This window comes from Lathamus discolor, chromosome 10 (genome assembly GCF_037157495.1).
Source record: "Lathamus discolor isolate bLatDis1 chromosome 10, bLatDis1.hap1, whole genome shotgun sequence".
In the NCBI taxonomy this organism is placed as follows: Eukaryota; Metazoa; Chordata; class Aves; order Psittaciformes; family Psittacidae; genus Lathamus; species Lathamus discolor.
The window spans coordinates 10157353-10175731 of NC_088893.1; the positions used below are offsets into that span (position 1 = coordinate 10157353).

At 51.1% G+C, this 18379-nt stretch overlaps 2 protein-coding genes across 4 annotated transcripts; both read right to left on the reverse strand.

Moving 5' to 3' along the window:
- Positions 1–172: 172 nt before the first annotated feature.
- Positions 173–3131, reverse strand: PCYOX1L (prenylcysteine oxidase 1 like). Its single transcript, XM_065690416.1, has 6 exons — positions 3041–3131; positions 2665–2871; positions 2097–2271; positions 1808–2019; positions 1574–1714; positions 173–997 (listed from the first exon to the last, which is right to left on the reverse strand). The coding sequence occupies exons 1-6, from the start codon at positions 3129–3131 to the stop codon at positions 339–341; spliced, it is 1485 nt and encodes a 494-aa protein (XP_065546488.1). The 3' UTR covers positions 173–338.
- Positions 3132–5414: 2283 nt separating this feature from the next.
- On the reverse strand, positions 5415–17409 carry GRPEL2 (GrpE like 2, mitochondrial). 3 transcript variants are annotated; one of them, XM_065690542.1, is made up of 4 exons: positions 17285–17409; positions 12018–12186; positions 11068–11149; positions 5415–9694 (listed from the first exon to the last, which is right to left on the reverse strand). In XM_065690542.1, exons 1-4 carry the CDS (start codon positions 17350–17352, stop codon positions 9339–9341), a joined length of 675 nt encoding a protein of 224 aa, XP_065546614.1. In that variant the 5' UTR covers positions 17353–17409; the 3' UTR covers positions 5415–9338. The 3 variants fall into 3 exon arrangements, with proteins under 3 accessions (XP_065546614.1, XP_065546616.1, XP_065546615.1); XM_065690544.1 differs by lacking the exon at positions 17285–17409 and adding an exon at positions 16790–17187; XM_065690543.1 differs by lacking the exon at positions 17285–17409 and adding an exon at positions 12412–12498.
- Positions 17410–18379: the final 970 nt, after the last annotated feature.

Consider the following 18379-nt stretch of genomic DNA (forward strand, 5'->3'; position numbering starts at 1 on the left):
ACCAGGGGGAACCCATGTGTGCCAATGCCAGCCACCTTGTCCTTGAAAGCCCCCTGAGGTCCCTCCCCAAAACAGATGCAGTGACCCTTTTCCAGAGGAAAAGGCACAAGCTTCTTTTAAGTAGAGCCTAGGCAGGGGTAAAAGGGAAACTGAGGCACACGGCACACACAGCAACACTGGGCAGGGACTGTATTCCTGAAGGTAATGCATGTTCAAGTCACCTGGGACACAGCCCATCCCTTCTCCTCCAGCCCCAAACCCCCTGGTGTCCCCACAGCAATAAATACTCCCCACACTACCACACGCAGAAGCTCCCAGCCCACCACCTCCCCTGGGTGTCACAGCTCAGTCTTCACCTTGTGCATCAAGTCCTTCTGGTCGATTTTCTCCAGGTCCTGATGCCAGCGGTTATAAGCCAGCAGGGCCACGTTCTTGGCTGCCACCGCTATCATCTCCATGGAGCTGGCCACCCACTCCACCCCGCTGAGGTAGAACAGGTTTTCATGGAGCACGATGGGCGGGAGGGACTTGGCAGCATCGTAGCGGGGATACGTCTGCCACTCCGTCACCTGCACCGAGTAGTAGGACCTGAACAGGGTCTTCAGCTGCTGCTTGTCCAGCGGCTGCTGGGACAGGACGCGCCACACCGCGGCCTCCTGGGGCTGCTTGCGGCGGAAAGCTGCCGAGATGTTGACCGGACAGATATTGTCCATGGCGTGGAAGAAGAGGTCGGGGGTGTCGGTGGTGAGGATGCTGGCAAAGGGGAAGAGCTTGGGGTCGGGGAAGCCGAAGTAGGAGGAGTTGAGGTAGCCGTGCACCACGGAGGTGACGGAGGGCTGGAAGGCTCCAGGGAAGTCAGCGATGGGCGGCTCGAAGTTCTCGAAGGTGAAGTTGCTCCTGCTGGGGTGCAGGGGAGTCGTCACAACCACCATGTCGTAGAAAGCTGAGCCCTGGCCTTCACTGCCCTCGTAGTGCACCTGGTACAGGGCTCTCCCCTCTGCAAAGAGATGGTGGATGGTTAGGAGTAGCCCTGAGAGCCATGCAGCATTGCCCTGGTCCCCTTTTTTCTAGCATGGCCTCCATCCCCCGGTTTCCCAGTACAAACCAGTGCTGGACCATAGCATTTGATGGTTAGGGATGAACTGCTTGCTGATGCTTTAGGGCAGCACAAGGAAGACTGTATCAAGTCTGTGGAATAAGTTTCCAGAGAAGCCCAGCCTAGTGGGGCAAGCAGGACTGGGGCAGCACAGTGCACCCCCAAACACCACAACCCAGCCCTTCTGCTGTGCTGAATGGGGGGAGCCTGCAACAAGGATGGTGACAGAGAACTGACCTGAGGGACCTCAGGACAGAGAGAGAGGAACGTCAGGGCTGAGGTCTGTGCTGCAGGGCTCCCATGGGATCAGACAACGCGAGGAGACAGACAGACCCCAGGGCCCTCACCCAAATGCTGTACCAGGACCCGCATGCTCTCCAGCCTCCCAGTGCTCTCTCTTTGCTCCAGCATCCCCATGCTGCCACCACCAACCTCCTGCCCTGGTGCGCCCAGAGCAGACCCTGTGCCCAGGCTCACCCGAGCTGTGCAGAGAGATGCCGGTCACCCTGGCTGCAATGACGTTGGCTTTGGTCAGCTTCAGCAGACCTGAACACACCAGCTTGTTGCCTCCTTCCACTGCCCAAGTGCTGCCCTGGGCCCCCGCCAGCGACATGGCACCTGGGAGAGGAAGAGGAGGGAGGCTCAAGAGCCTGCCCATGGAGGGGGCACAGGGAAGGAGTCACAGGGGGAGGAGCGCGGTCCTGGTCTCACCTGCAAAGGCGGGCACCAGCACCGACTGCCCGTAGCTGGAGCGCAGCACGGCCGCGATCACATCGTCCACGAAGCGCTGCGTGACGCCCACCTCCAGCAAGGACTCGGCCACCGAGCGCTGCGTCATGTTGATGAAGGCATCACCCCCCAGCGAGCGCAGCAGCTCCTCCAGGCTGGAGAAGGCGTAGCCATGCGCCTGGTACTTGTAAATCCTGGAGGGGACAGGATGATGTCCTTGGTGCTTGGGAAGGCCCCATGCATCCCTCCCCTGCCCCATGGGCTTTCCTACCTCATGAACTTCTCCATCACCTCCTCCACCCACATCTGCAGGCGCAGGAAGCTGATGCCATAGTGCCACCAGAGACGGAAGAGGTTGAGCAGGTACCAGTCAGTCTCCTCCAGGACGAAGTGCTCCCCGCTGAATATGGCACTCTTCCCTGCCACCTCGCGCCGGTGCTTGAGGCCTGTGGGGAGCATGGGGGCCCCGCTGTGCTCAGCTGGCTCCTGGGAAAGGCCAGCACCAAACACCAACATGGTGGGGATATGGGCAAAGATGCTCTTGGAGGAGCATCAGGGAGTGTGAGACCCTGGGGCAGTGGGACCCCAGCCAGAGCCGGTATGGTGGCGCATCCCATGGAGTTGCTCCTGCTAGTGGGTCAAACTGGGGAAAGTTTATGAACAACCGCCCCTCATCCCACCAGGACCCCTTGCCCTGATGCTTTGCTGGGCTGCCCCATCCCATTCTCTTCCAGGGTGCAGGGACAGCACTACCGCACACTGGGAGCGACCTCCCCCTACCCCGAGCTAACAATGCTCGGGGACGGAGGCCACGCAAGTGTTGGGGCGCCGGCACTCACCCAGGATCTTGACGAAGTCCTGCATGTGGAGGCTGAGCGCGTGGATGGAGGCTCCCCTGCTCTCATACTGCTGCTTGTTGACGGTGAGGGTCGCCAGCCGCCCGCCCACCGCCGCCGCCTCGTACACATCCAGCTGCACCTGCGGCCCGAAGTGCTGCTGCAGGAAGTAGGCGACGGCCGAGCCGCCCAGCCCGGCGCCCACCACGGCTGCCGGCGGAGAGGGGCGGCGGGGTCAGAGCTCCGCTGCCGCCCGGCTCCCCGCGGGGATGCATCCATCGCGGCAGCGCACCGCGGATGCAGGCAGGGAGGAGGCCGGGCGCCGCCGGTACCGCGATGGGCGCCCTGCCCTCCCCGTACCCCCCACCTCTGCTCTTACCGATGCTGCGCGGCGGGGCGCGGGCGGCGGCGGGCGCGGCCAGGAGGGCGGCCAGGGCCGGCAGCAGCAGCGCGGCGGGCGGCGGGGCCATGGCGCGGAGAGCGGGGCCCGGCAGCGCCCGCCCGGCACGGCCCGGCTCGGCCCGCCCCTGCCGCAGCCCGGCCCCCGCCGCGCCCCGCCCCGGCTGCCGGCGGGCAGGAGGGGGCCTGCCCGGGCAATGGGGACCCGGGGCCAGCGCGGCTGCCGGCGGCGAGGAGAGGGGATGGAGCAGGGCAGCGCCGGGCGCGCACAGCCCCGGTGTAGCGACAGCCCCTGCGGTAAGCGACCTCCAGCAGCTACCCCCAGAGCGACCATGAGGGTGGGAGGAGACGCGAAAGCGCCGGGTGCAGCACATGAGCAGCCACCGGCACAGCCACAGCCGGGATCCTCGGTGCCCTCTGTCCCTCACACACTGGCTTGCGCTGCCATCAGACCTTCAGCAGCACCGCACTCGCTATCAACCCACGGGTGAACCAAGGGCCCAGAGCCAGGAGCTTCCCCCAGCATTTAGTGTGCTCAGTCTGCACGTGGGCAATGGCACATGGTGCTCGGTACCCGGCTGAGGGGAGCAGGCTAGGTCCTGCACGGCTTGCACATCACCAAGGGTATTTCAAGCTTTCGCTTGTACTTTGTGCCCTGGGCAAAACAAGGTGCCTGAGAGCAGGCAGCTCATGCCATGGGAATCCCATCTGGGAGCCTGCTGCTGCTCAGATTACAAAGGACAGCAAAGACTGAGCAGAAACTCTAGAACAGGTAGGACATGTAACTGCAGACCTGGAGCCTGCTGTAGCCCAGCACTGGCTCCAGACCAAGTGACACAATCTAGGTCGAGAATCGTCATTTGAACTTTGTTTCAGGAGAAACTCGACACAAGCACAGGCTCCCTCCTTTCCCCCCAGCCAGGTCCCACCATGGGGGGGCACACACGCAACCCAGAAACTCAGGCATGAACATTTTTTGGGGGGGGGGGGGGGGAACGACAGACAAAAACTCCTGTTGCTCAGCTCACCCAAGTCCTTACAATGGGCAGTATGAACCCACCAGGATGGGGAGGAGACATTCCCAAAGCAGCTTAAAGCACAGCACGCAAGTATCTGTGCAGCACGCCTCTGGTTTTAACAACCTCTTACTTAACCAGCCTGATTTAACCCCGGCTGTGGGCGATGAGAAATCTGGCTCCAAGAGTGCGGGTCAGCACCGCTCCCCATCACCTCCCTCTCATGGCAGACTGTGCCCTTGCTTGCAGGTGCTCTGCAATACTGTGCCAGAAGCAAAATGCTCTTCCCTTTGCTCACAAGCTCCGATGCTTTTCTGCAGATAGCTGTGGTTTGAGAACTCACAACTCTCACTGTTGCCGTGGAGAAAAACCAGCAGAGCCAGAAATTAACTAACACAGCAGCAGGCAGCACTGCTTCCTGGTCTAGTCCGGTTAGTGAGCATGGAGCCGTGCCCACACACCTCGGGCACGAGAAAGAGCCCCTGCAATGGGATGTAACCTCTGCAGTATAAGGGGACCCTGCTGGCAGATCTTTGGCACACAAATACAGCTCTCTCCCCATAAGGGCCGTTTGTAAATGGTATTTCGCAAAGGTTTTTTCCAGTGAGAAGTACCCAGGGGCATTCAAGTTTCAGGAGGACGAAGGCAAGCAAGGCCTATCAATACCTATCAGCACCAGTGAGACTAAGGCAAAACCAGGAATGGAGGCCCAGCTATTTTTGCAGACAATGAGATCTGCTGCAATCACACCCTCCAGGGAAAGCTTGTTCTTCTCTCCAACAAATCCCTGAAATCACAACCCGCCCGCGGATATCCCAAGCATTAATACACGCTGTGTACTGAGCCATCCTGCACGGCGCTCAGGCCCTACAGCACGCCTGCTACGGCACATCACACACAGAACACCCAAACCACAACAAAGCAAAGCTGTGAGAACAGAAGGGCAAAACCAGACATCAAGAGTTCGACTGCTAGCAGAGTTCTGCAGAATGAGCTGTCAACAAAGGCTGGCAGACAGCGTTTCCCTACAGGATGGTTCACCAGAGGACTTGCTCAGAACAGAGAAGCAGGCACAGGAGAACCAGGGAACAACAACATACCTGGACCATTGACCAGTGCAGAAATCCCTGACGATTCACCCAACAACTCACCCATGGCACACACACATCCAGATGCACTTTTGGGAGTCCACCTAAAGCACTGTTCGTAAAATGTTCAACATGGCCAAAGGCCCTCAGTTTGAACCATCAGATCAGAACAGCAACAAATCTCTCATCTGCACGCCTGCCCAATCAGAACAAGCAGCAGTCTGGGGCAGGGAAAAAAGGAAGAAGAAGCAACTGCAATGCTTTTTTATTAGCAAATGGACAGTATCTGGACATCCAAAGGAGATCAGCCCTTTCCAACATTAAATGTTGTTGTCAGTTACTTGCACCACTCCCATACTTCAGTCTTTGTCTTTCATACCACCAGAACCTTTGGGTAAACAAAGAGCACAGAAACACAAAACAATACAATATATACAGGATTCCCAGCAACTGAAAGAACCTAGGTTTTTGGAGATCAGCAACGCTTTGTTCATTTGCCTTTGCAAGTAACATCAGAGCATCTCAAGTTTGAAAATAAAATAATACTACAATATTCACAAAATAAAACTTAAATACAGGGGGGTTTAAAAATTAAAGGACTGCTAATAGCTATTGATCTATCACAGCTGTCTCCCAACAGCAGCTCTGCTGATGAAGCACTGAGAATTTAAGGTTCACAAAGCAACATTCACATTCTACACTGCTCCTGGTCAGAGTTCAGATGCCGCTGCACTCATGAGACAGCACAGCTGGAGACTCATCTGGGAGCTCAACTCAAATACATCCCACCGACGGGTGCAGCAAGGTCACAGAACAAGGCAAATGCCATTGTTGGTGGGGCTGCCACCTCTTGAGAGCAGAAATGCAGGTCCATGCACCAACACCACCTGCACGTCTCACCTAGCTGTCTGCATTCCCAGCTCTCCAGTTTGTGGCTGTGCAAATGGAGTGGAAGTGACTAAGAGGTATGTCCTCTTCCTCTCCTCTATCCCATCCCTGCTAATAATCCTCTGTTTTACTAGTCATTGGATAAAGTGACCGGAGAGAAAAAGCTCATGGGCTGGTCTCCTCTCTGGTGTAACTGCAGACTGCAATGGAACCGCAGCAGTGGGGACGCTGCCCTGCTGTGTTGAGTGTGCAAGCTTTACACAAACAGGGCAGACCTACAGAGCAAGCACCTACAGCAGAGAAACTCGATCCACCCGTACGCAATCTCATCCACGAGAAAAGAGATCATAAGTGTGCTTGAAAGGCAAGTGAATCAAGTTTTGCCTAGGAAATCTGGATTCTGCAATGGAATCCAGGTTTGGTTATTTCATTTTCACTTCAACATTCAAAGGAAGCAGAAACGAGGACAAACAATAGCTACAGTATTTATCTCTTTGGTAACATCTGTAAAAGTCTCTGAACAATGGGTACATCTGACAGGAATCAGCATAAAAGCCTGGTATGATCCTGGAGAAGTTTCATAGATTGAAAAAAAACAGGGAAAATAACTTGGCCCAAATTAAACAGGGCCTGCAGGAAGGTGAGAAAGACTGCACAGGAACTGGATCCCTCAGATTCCTGTTCTAGCCACACAGCAGTGCCTCAGTGAAACTAGATCCCACACACACAAGCTGAATCAGTAAGCTCTTAGTACAGACAGAAGGTTTGGAGTGCATTTAAGGATATTTCTTTAAGGCAAAAATGGGTGAATACAAGCTGAGGAGGCAGGAAGGTTGGCAAATAGTCTGAAGGTAGACCAAGCAGCCACAGAATACTTTCACAGTCAAGTGGCTCTGTGGGTCTATTTACAGAGGATTTGGATCCCATCACTTCTGGTCATACATGACTTCTAAATCTGGCTCAGGTAAGCTGCAGCCTTGCTACAACAGAAAACCACCTGTTGTATAAAATGCCTTTGCTTTTTAGTTCCTTAGAAAGAAAGTTTTACATTCAAAGTTAAGTTTTCATAACCAGCTCTCCCCTCATATTGCAAAAAGACTCAGCTGATACAGCAGAGGCTGAAGAAGCAGCAGAGAACCAGTGCTCCTTCCAGCTGAAGACAGTTTCCTCAAACAGGCTGTAGACAGTCTTGAGGCAGAACAGCAAGACTTGCATTGCCACGTCTCATATTTTACCTGTTCTTTGTCTTGGGTAACAGCATGACCTGGCGGCCCAGTCAGCATGCAGACCAGCAAAACAATGAACAGGAGGTCCTGCATATACCTGAGCCTTCCAACACCACATTACAACAGGAGCACTGAACAAGAGGTTAGTCCAAAATGCTCTAATGCTGCCATGAAGCGCTGTTTCAGTGTTGAAATCACAAGTACCTGCCTGAAAACCTAACTACTCAGTGGCAGAAAACTGCACTTCAAATGTATCTGCTACCGAGTCACCCACATAGAGCTGTCACCAAAGCAGCTTGCATGAAGCATATTAAAAACATGCATCTTCCTTAAATTTCTGGAATGACAGTCACAGAGTTTTCCAGATCAGGCTGTCGATAGCTGCTAAGTGAAGGCTGCAGTAATATTGAAGTCCACCACAAAAGGATTATGCAACTGAAACCTGCAAAGGAATGGGAGAAGAATAAGCTTCCTTCCAAACCAGTGATGGGATCCAAAATAAATAAAGAGCTTTTGGAAGTGGGTATCAAATAACTGTCAGGCCATGGATCCAATTCCAGCACATAAAAAGGCAGGAATTAATGAATCAGTAAGGATCAACCTGAAAACAACCATTCCTGCCTTGGCTTTGTGTTGTGCAGACCACAGGCTGGTTTTATAAAACTCTTCTGTCGCTGTACTGCTTGCATCTCTGTAAAGGGTTAAATTCTGATCTTACTCAGTGACTGCATCCGTTCAGCTGAGATAAATGGACTCCCAGGCAAAAGGACCACTGGGAAATACATATGCCATGCTGTGACAACAACATGCCTGCAACTAAGAGGACGGCTTGAGGTCAACTTTCACTTCCTCAGCCTTCTGCTTCTCTTGCTTTCTTGTCACCGCTGCTAAAATTGGTTCAAGGGCACTTCAGATTTCTAGTAGAAAATACTTCTCTTCTTGCATCAAAATCCCAAAGGTTTAACATTTACTGCGGGCACACAAAGGTAGAGTCTGAATGTGAACTGGAAGTTGGTGTTATCTGAGTACCATTATTGGAGAGCTGAGAAAAGAAAACAGTCCAGATTTCCTGCTTAAGGGCACATCTCCATTTTGCCAGCAGCTGCAACAAAGAGCATATAGTTTATCATGCTTCAACGCTGCACAAATACCCATCAGGGAAGAGAAATTACTCTCCTCTAAAATACAGGGTTTTGCTGGAGAAAAAGATATTTGAGAACAGTTTTCCGGCTCCACCAAGAACCACTACCCCTTGTTTTACCTTTAGGAACAAGGAGGTAAGCTGAAATTTTACCTGGAAAACAAATATGAACACGTTAGCCTGACCTAACAACTGAATTCTCTTCAAAATATCATCCCTATTGAACTGTAGTACAAGAGAGATTTCATTAATTCAGGATTCTTTTCCTGAAGTTGAATGGAAAAGAAGAAAAAGTTGCCCCTCAATGTCATTTCAAGTGATGATCTTCATCCCCACCTGAGGGGTCTGGGGACAAGGGAAGACACCAAAACAGCCTGATAATAATACTCAGCCCTTTGGGCTTTTTCTCTTCCGAGTGCTTTGCAAAGAAAAAGCCTCACCACATCCCTGTGAGGTAGGTCAGTAAGTATTATTATATTCCCTTAATACAGATATGGAAACTGAGGCAGAGAAGTGACTTTTCTGAAGGCCACTGCAGGAATCCATCTCAGAGATGGAGCCAGGAGACAAGATTCCTTAGCTCTCAGAGAATTCCCTTTCTCTCCCATATCTCCCCTCTTCCCCATACAAGTCTTAATCTTAATGGAGAAATAAGCAATGGAGAAAAGGGCTACAGTGCCATGTTTCTGACAAATAGCAGGACTCCTAGTACTACTTACTCCACATATTCCAAAAAGGATTATTAAATATACAAGTACCTTAGAATGAATGCCAAAATGACTGCACACATTATAAAGAAGCCAACATACAATACAAACCTAGCTTAATAAATAAGTAAAGACATGCAGCTGCAGTTGTCACTGGGTGCTGAGGGGTCCTCAGCCCAGCAAGGTCCCAGATGCTGGTGGGCAAGCCCACGTCATTCCTGTGACTCTACTGCCACGCCGACGAGCGCGTGTCTGATGGTACGACCATGGAGTTTATACCCATCCTGAGTCACCAGTGCTATCGTGCCTGGCTGCATCCCCTCTGCTGGCACATGGCAGACTATTTCATGGTCATACGGATCATATTTGCCACCAACAGGGCTCATCTTCTGAAGGCCATGTTTGGCAAATACACTTTGCAATTTGGCCTCTATGAGAGAGAGACCTTCGTAGATTTTCTTCAGGGTTGGGTTTGGATTACTAGGCTCTGCTTCTTCTGCAGCACTCTCAGCGGTCTTCTCCAAGATATCTGCTACCTCCACAAGGTCTCTGCAGAAACTCTGGATCCCTGCGGGCACAAAGAAGCAAGAAGTAAATGAAGGGTAGAACATACAGAGCTACAGCACTGATGACAGGCACAAAGCCACAGCAGTTTGAAAGCCCCCTTAAAGCTGCTAACTGAACTGCTACTTCAGCAAGAGCAGACAGTGTCTTCTGTATCCTATAGCCAAAGCTTTAGCATTACATGGGTAGTTATCGAGACTCCCCTGATCAAGGTGTGCGCAGGAAAGGTACATCCATAAATACACGCATATACATATAGCATACCTGACAAAGCAGAGCATTAGTGTTTCACTCCAAGAAGTTCCAGCAATTAAGACTTGTCATTTAGGACACTGTTCCACACCCTCTCACATGGTCCCACAGACAAATATTTTGCCAAGCCACTCACGCAAATGCCCGTGCACATGGGAAACAAATACAATGGGGGAAGTAAAAATAATACATGACCATTCCAAAGTACAACCACAATTTAATTCCTAAGTTAAAACCACTGTGGAAGACTGGACAGAATGGTCCTTGGGTTGGTCGTCAAAAGTCATGCAGTCTTTTTCATTAGAAAAAAGGGGTTAGATTGTATACATCAGCAGAAGTGGCGCAGTACACAGTGCAGAAATGTCAGGAAAAGCAGCCTCCCTCAGTTATATAGATGCTGTAATGAACTTACTGGAAAGACACATTAGGAAAACAGAGAAAGAGAAACAATAGTTAGGTTCTGTCTACAGCTGTACATACATGTTTAAACATGCACAGAACAAAGCAGCATGAAGGAGAAGCAACAAAGGAGCAGACAGAAGGAGACTGATTACCAACCAGCTCATAGAATCGTTTATGTTGCCAAAGCTACAAATCCAGCTTTCTTCACTAATGCTAAAATATTTCTTATAGAAGTTTTAAGGAACATCTGATCTAGGAACTTACAACCTTTGTCCCAGGCAGGATCTACCTCCTAAAAGCTAGAGCAGAAGAGGAACTGTTAATATGGTAAAGGAGATCACAACCTGGTAACACAGCTAAGAGTATGTCATACACCCTTGCCAGAGCCAATTCTCAGCATGCAGAAAAGCCTGTAATTTCAACCAAGTCAGAAGAACTGCACTCAGCTGCATTGGGCCTATTTTATTTAAAAAATAAAATAAAATAAGAATTAAAAAAAAAAAAAATCACAGAAGAGTCACTGAGGTAACCCTGACAAGACACTGCTGGACACACAGGAAAACTCAGTGAGCAAGCCCAGACACCAAGAGTCCAGGCCAAATATCATGCCAGACTTTACAATGACTGAGTCCAGAATAGGCGCAGGAAACACTGCTGATCAGTGCTTTATACTCAGACAGGCAGGATAGTGCAGTAAACACAGCTCTGCCTCCTTTCACTTACCAAAGAGCTTGGCATCTTCCACAAACTTCTGTGTTCTCCTCCGGACATTCTCAGAATCCGCCAAAGCTTTCCGGTATCGTTCCTGTAACCACCATCACAAGGGGAGACATCAAACAAAGAGATAAAACCCACTTCCTGACAGCTGGCAATCCCTTAAGCTTTAAATAGAGCCCGCTTCACATCAGAAGGCTGTGCTGGGCTCCTCGTTTTCATTACATGCAAACCCAAGTCCCTCTGCTGATTCATCAGCACAAATGCAACTACCTCAAAAGACCCAAGTGAAGGCCAGAAGCATTTGGGGTACAGCTCAACTGAACATCACAGAGTCAGGCTGCTGCTTTTTGCCTGTCTCACTGCAACTACTGAGACACTCCCTCCTCTAGCAGGCACTGGTGGTCTCAGCAACAGCTCCACAAATGGCTGATTTATCACTTGGTGCAGTAGTATTCTCAGGGTGATTATCTCCAGAGTTGCCTGGTGCTCTGGTATTTAATCCTCTCCTTTGTCACATCTGTTCTTCAGAGTTCCAATAACATGATCCCCACCATCTCCACCACACTGCTGTCACTATAGAGGACTTTCCTTCTCAGACAATCCCGATCTAGTGCAACACAGTATGTGATGCTAATCACGACAAAGCTACTGCCATTCCCTCTGTACAATGCTGTGAAAGAATTGACCGGACCATCTCCAACACAGAGTTTTGCCTGTCAAGATCATACTATCAGTGTCTTGCTCCTAGGTACCACTGACAGATGGCGTTTCTGCGGAAGGCAGACTGTACTTCCACAGTGCAACCTCTCACACTTAAAGCACAGCTGCTTTGAAGTCTGCCACAGCACAGTGGTGTTGTGTATGTGCATAGGGCTTACAGACAAAGCTGGGTGTGAAAGACAGACCAAGTCATGGGGACTGAATGAAAGAGATGATGCCACCAGCAGCATACTCACAGTTAAATCTCGGACTTGTTCTTCCAATTTGATGGCTTTGTGTTTTATGGCACAGTCAGAAAGGGGATGCTTGGGCTCATCATGAGGATCTTCTGGGCCGCACTCGTCTCCTGTACTTCTCTGCTGAGCTGCAGTGCTGAAAACACGGGGGGGACCCCTGAAATATAAACTAACGACAAAGAAGGGAAGTTAAGTAACAACAGGCTCAACAAGAGTTTGAGTTTAGTGCTGTTACTAAAAGCAGCTCTTACAAAGGGCACATACGTTCTAGATAAAATCTTAGCTCCTCTCAGGAAATACAGACAAGCAGCACAGAAGCACAAAGAGATGTTTTGAAAACTTCTTTTACTTTACACTCATGTCACTACAGAGGCTGAACACTTCCCTGACACACCTTGCAACGACTCCAGTTTTCACACGAAAACAAGCTGTGGGCTGCATTTTTGGTGACCCCCAGTACAGGCAGTCAATACCAAATGGCAAACTTCAGCAAGTTTTTGCAAGGCAGTCTTGAGGAGTTGAGCAGTATAAAGCTGGTTTTAGTGATGTAGAAAACCCCAGACAGACACAGTATTTGGCGTATTCAGTTTTTCTCCTACTGAGAAAAGAGGAAGAGAGCTTGAAGCTTTTGCCAATCAGTTCTTCTTGCAAAGTAGCACTCGCTAGACTGAACCAGCCTTCACATCGACTGTGGTTGAGAAACGAAAGAGAACTGTCAGAGACATGACCAAGTTGTGTACATCCCAAATATTCTGGAGCCTTCTGCCAGGACCTTCACAGCTCCATTAGCTCTGGAAAAGGGACTGAGCATGCCAACTGAAAGTTGTCCCTAATATTCTCCAACAGTTCTAAGCACTTCAACTGTTTTTATCTCTACTGGCAATGAAGTCCCAAAGGCAAAAAAAACCCAACCGAAAACAAGCCCAAGCCCCAAGTGCTGAAGCCTACCTTATCTGCAGTGACTTTTTCATCCCAAGTATGCTTTTCATCTAAAAAGCACACTTGTCAGAGGTCGTGCTGGTACAGCAGGTGGAGCACCCAGGAGTTGACTCTACAACTTGCAGGTGAGATGACAAAACCACCACAGAGGTGGATAATTGGGCTGAGCTGCAAGAACACCGCCTCAGTAACAACCCCACAGGTTTCCCAAAAACTGGATAATAGAAGTCTGGCTGAAAACAGTTAGGTCAGAAGATGATCAAAACCCAGCGTCAAAATACCTTTCACTTCATTCTGTTCTTTTCCAAAAGTCCTTCACCTGCAGTAACAACGCTGTCACTGCCAGAGTGAAACCAAGAGCTTTCACACCCCTTCCTACACCACTTTTACAAATGGACCTAGACAGGACCCCTTCTTGCCAGCATGAGGCCAAAGCCTCAGCCCATCTCCCCTCTCATGACTTTATACAGGTCTAGACCTAGAATAGGTCTGCAGAAGAAAGTTCAATTTCCTTCCAGACCAGCTCCATTCAGGAAACACTTCAGTATACACTTAACAAGGAAGGGTGTCTCCTTTTTTGGGAACGCCTGAGCTCTTCCTCTGAGCAGGGCTTTCAACATCCCCTTTAATAGAGGGGTTTTGCATATACTAAGTGCACATCTACCGAGTCAAATGAAGCATGGCACGGAAATCACTGCACTGGCACCGACTCAAACTTGTGTGTTTATACAGCACAATTCAACACTGCCCAGAGATGCTAATTCAGGCTCCAGAACCAATAGGGTGAGTTCACATTACCAGGCCTGCACCATTAAAAGCTTTCTTACTTTTCAGCAAGGCTTATATTGCTCAGGTACAATGTCACAGAGGAGTCCAGCATTTGTTTCTGGGTCTGTCAAATGGGCCGTAAGACCCAAGTGCTGTTCAGCAGTCCAGCTAAGCTGAGCTTACAGCAGCAACTGGAAGGGACATGTTTTGCTCCCCTTATACCAGTACTAGAGCTGTGCAGAATGAAGCTGTGGGGAGTTAAACCAGCTGAAAACTAACCCTACAAAACAAAAAGACTTTTCTGTCTGTGTCCCTGAATAGGTCTGCTGACAGATCAGATGAGTGCAAGTGCCAGTACAAAAGAGAAAACAAAGACATGAAGCCTGGTGAGATGTGGGAAGGAGAATATGGTGAAGGGAAGAGGTGTCCCCCTTTGGGTGGCAGCCAGGGCTCTTTGACCAAAGCACAGTTTAAGAGGTTTATATGTGCCCAAGCACCTCCCATCACCCCAAATTTAACAGCCCAGATGTCGCCTCAGTGTATCTTTAGTACAAGGCTGCTAAATACTCACAGCACTAATGACAAACTTCCTTTTTCCCAACTGAAGGCATTTTTTATTAAGTACTTAAAACACGATCTGTATGTCAAACCATTCCTTTTCAGCACGCTGCATGCCAAATACTAATCTGAAAGTGCTTCTGCTACCTACACTTGCTCTAGAATAGCATGTTCTTCTCACTTAATCTTTAAAGAACCAGGAGAGGGGCTGTCACCAGCCTTTTTTCAAAGAGCTACCCAGCCACTGCAGTTCTGGGTTTCAGGAATGCCAACACAGAAGATAACCCCATATTTTATCCCTGGCTGCAGAGATCAGTTTAAGGCACAAGACCCCATCTTGAATGATTTCTAAGATGCTTGCCACATCTGTGCGTTGACCGGCTTACACAGCACTTTTTCTAAGTTACAGAAATCAGACTAAACTGGAGGTGAGGACAGAGGACCTCCTTCACCAAGGCTTCAAAATCAATCCATGAAGCTTTAAACAACTGCAAAGCTTCCACTGTAAAATAAAAGGTATGTTTGTGGTAAGCACCAACTACAAGCTCTGTCCTTTATCATCTTACCTTTCACTTAAAGAGCTGCAGGGATGGAAATTGGCCGTGCTACAGATGAAGCAAGGAACCTGAAGTGCAGCTGAGGAAGCAGCCTTGGCAGGCACCTCACAGGTTAGACTCCCATGCCTTAAAAAAGCTACACAAATGAGTTAACTCTTGCATCCATGAAGCAAAGGTGAGTCATTTCCCTCTGCAAGTGATTTACACTGCTCCAATGGGTGTGTTTTGGTGTGTAGGAGGAGAGGGGCAGGAATGAGCTGGTGCCTCAGCTGCAGGGCCCTGCCTACGTGAAGCAGAGAGTTGCCTGCATGGACTCCTTTCTCCAGCTCCTGAAACTGAGCCACAGAGCATTCCCCCATGCCCCATGCATCACTTGCTGCTCAGACGAGCTCCCTTAAAAGTTGTGGGCAGGTCACAAGCACCACAGACTGACTCCAAAGGGAATTCTTATTATGCAGAATTGAAAATGCCACTCAATTTACATCTTCCTTGCCACTAAAATGGGCAAGTGCTATTTACAGTCCGTCCACTGCACTGTGCTCCATCTTCAAAACACAGTCTTGATCACAGCCACCCTAAAAATAGGCAGAAATCCCCCTGGAGGAAGTTGACACATCCTAAAGTGACAGACACATGGAAGTCCCAGAGCATGTGAAGGGATTATACAAGTAAGCTGGTGATACAGAAAGATTTACAAAGTGATGTCACAGAAAGCCAGACAGATGTAGCAGACAAGCTGACTGTAGCCACACGGCTTAAGCCAACTGTCCTTAAAGATCAGAATTTAAACGATGAGAATACCCCTCTGTGGTTAGAACAACAGTATCACCTCTTTCTGGAGCATAGGCACGATGGTGAAATGCTCCAAGACACTGTTGTGTTCCCTCTGAACACAAGGGTCCTACCACACCTCTCCTTAAACACTCCCTCCTCCTCCCAAATTAGCATGACAAAGCACGCAAGTGCTGAGACACACAGAAACATCTGCATTAGCAGTGGTTTAACTCTATGAGCTTGCTTTGGCAGGAAGTCTCCTAAGTACCTCAATTACTGTGCTCAGTTTCATCAGGAAGTGATACCAGAGATGAATTCTATGTGGATTCCTCTCCCATGGAACTGGAGAACACAACTGCACCTTAACACAGGACAGACTTAAACTGGGCAGCAGGCTCCCGACTGCAGTGAGTTTACAGAACCATAGACTCACAGACTGCTTTGGGTTGGAACGGATCTTAAAGCTCCTCCAACTCCAACCCCTGCCATAGGCAGGGACCCCTTCCACTGGAGCAGCTTGCTCCAAGCCCCTGTGTCCAACCTGGCCTTGAGCACTGCCAGGGATGGGGCAGCCACAGCTTCTCTGGGCACCCTGTGCCAGCGCCTCAGCATCCTCACAGGGAAGAGCTTCTGCCTGAGAGCTCATCTCAGTCTCCCCTCTGGCAGGTTAAAGCCATTCCCCTTGGCCTGTCCCTACAGGCCCTTGTCCAAAGCCCCTCTCCAGGTTTCTTGTAGCCCCTTTAGGCACTAGGAACTGATCTAAGGTTCCCCGGAGCCTTCTCTTCTCCAGGCTGAACAAGCAACCCTCTGTGGATCAGCTCCCATCAAAGCCACCTACTTCAAACTTGGTGCACAGTGTGAACAGAACAGTTTTCACATATATATGAGCATATAAAAAAGGGATGACTTTCACTTCGCACCTTTACATCTAGTCCCAAACACAGCTGCTCCTATTACACGCTGCAGAAATATTTTAATGCATTTAAATGGTCTTTTAATTTTTTTTCTTCCACAGGAACCCCCTTTCTAGAATAAACTAACACAGAATAGACTTTTCTCCTGCCCACATTCTAGTCCCATAACCAAAGCACCCGTTACGGATTTCCCTTTTACAAGCCATATCCCACCATGCCCAAAGGTAAGACTGGACACTGGGTTTTCTGTCTCAGTACTGACCCAGTTAAACGCATCCTCTTCCCTCATCCACGCAGCGCACGCTGAGAGCACAGGTGCCGCATCACTACCGAGGATAAAACCCGAGGAGCACACGGAACGTGTAATTCATGAACAAATGGTTCAGACAGGCAGGAAGAGATGCAGAAACCACCCGTGGAGAGGTGTAACGGCAGGAGACAACCTCACACCGCGGCTCGCTGACCACAGAAACGCCCCTCGCTAGGAATGACAATCAGTTCCTCCTCAAAACGACACTCTCCAGGCAACAGATCGATTATTGCGAGCCCATTTTTGTTCGGGCCTTCTGACGGCGGGCACCGCGGCCCCGGTGAGGGGAAACCGAAGCCCTCCAGGGTATGGAGCCCGCCGGGCGCTCCGGGCCCGGCCCCGCCGCGGCGCCTCGGCAGGCCCGGGGCTGCCACGTCCCGCTCCGCGGGCAGGGAGGGTTCGGGGCCGGGGCCGCGGCCGCTCCCGCACCCGCACCGCCGCACGTACCTGCCCCGCCGCGCCGCGCCGCCCAGCGAGAGCCCGCTGCCGAGCCGCCGCACGGAGCGGGCGGCCATGGCCCCGCGCAGCCACGGTGCTGCCTGCAGCGCAGCGCCACCGCCCGCAGACTACAGCTCCCGGCAGCCCCTGCGAGGCCCGGCGGGCAGCGCGGCCGGGTCGGGCCGGGCCCGCGGAGGCCGCCGGGGGGTGTTCGGCGGTGCGGTACGGTACGGTACAGTACGGTACAGTGCGGTGCGGTGCATCAGCTGTGAGCTATGGGGGGATAGCGGGGTGGGTTCAGCTCTTGATCAGCAAATACCAAGCGGCTTGGCCCAGCTGGCGGACCCGAGGTGGAGGAAATGGTGCTTCTTACCTCTTGGTAAAGAAACATTAAAACCCCCCAAAACGGAGGCGAAGTGTGCCTTTGACTGACCGCGGGAGAGGTGGGGGGATCTAACGGGAGCGTAGTGACAGGCGGAGGGGAACGGCTTTAGCCTGCCAGAGGGAGACTGAGCTGAGCTCTTAGGCAGAAGCTCTTCCCTGTGAGGGTGCTGAGGCGCTGGCACAGGGTGCCCAGAGAAGCTGTGGCTGCCCCATCCCTGGCAGTGCTCAAGGCCAGGTTGGACACAGGGGCTTGGAGCAAGCTGCTCCAGGGGAAGGGGTCCCTGCCCGTGGCAGGGGTTGGAGCTGGGTGAGCTTTCAGGTCCCTTCCAACCCAAACCAGTTTGGGATTCTATTATATACCTGTAGTGGTCCAGCTGCAGTTCTGCCCACTGTGGGCACAGGCTCCTTGTCTCCGCAGTGGGAGAGGTGAAGCTTAGAGCAGAGGGGTTTCACCCTCTTCTGATGGGAAATGGGGAGGTGCAGCTGCAGGCCTGGAGGGGACAGGAGCCATGACAGCCAGCACAGGGAAGCTGACAGCAAGTACAAGCACATCAGGAACAGGGCTTTCTTGTACTTTATCCCTGGGCAGCAGATAAATCTCTGAGCTGACAGCATCCGAGATTCCCCCATCCTGGCCCCTGGCAGTGCTGCAGGGGTGCTGAGCCCACCCCATTCCCCATGGAGAAGCATTTTACCCACCCTGCCCTTATAACCAGGGCT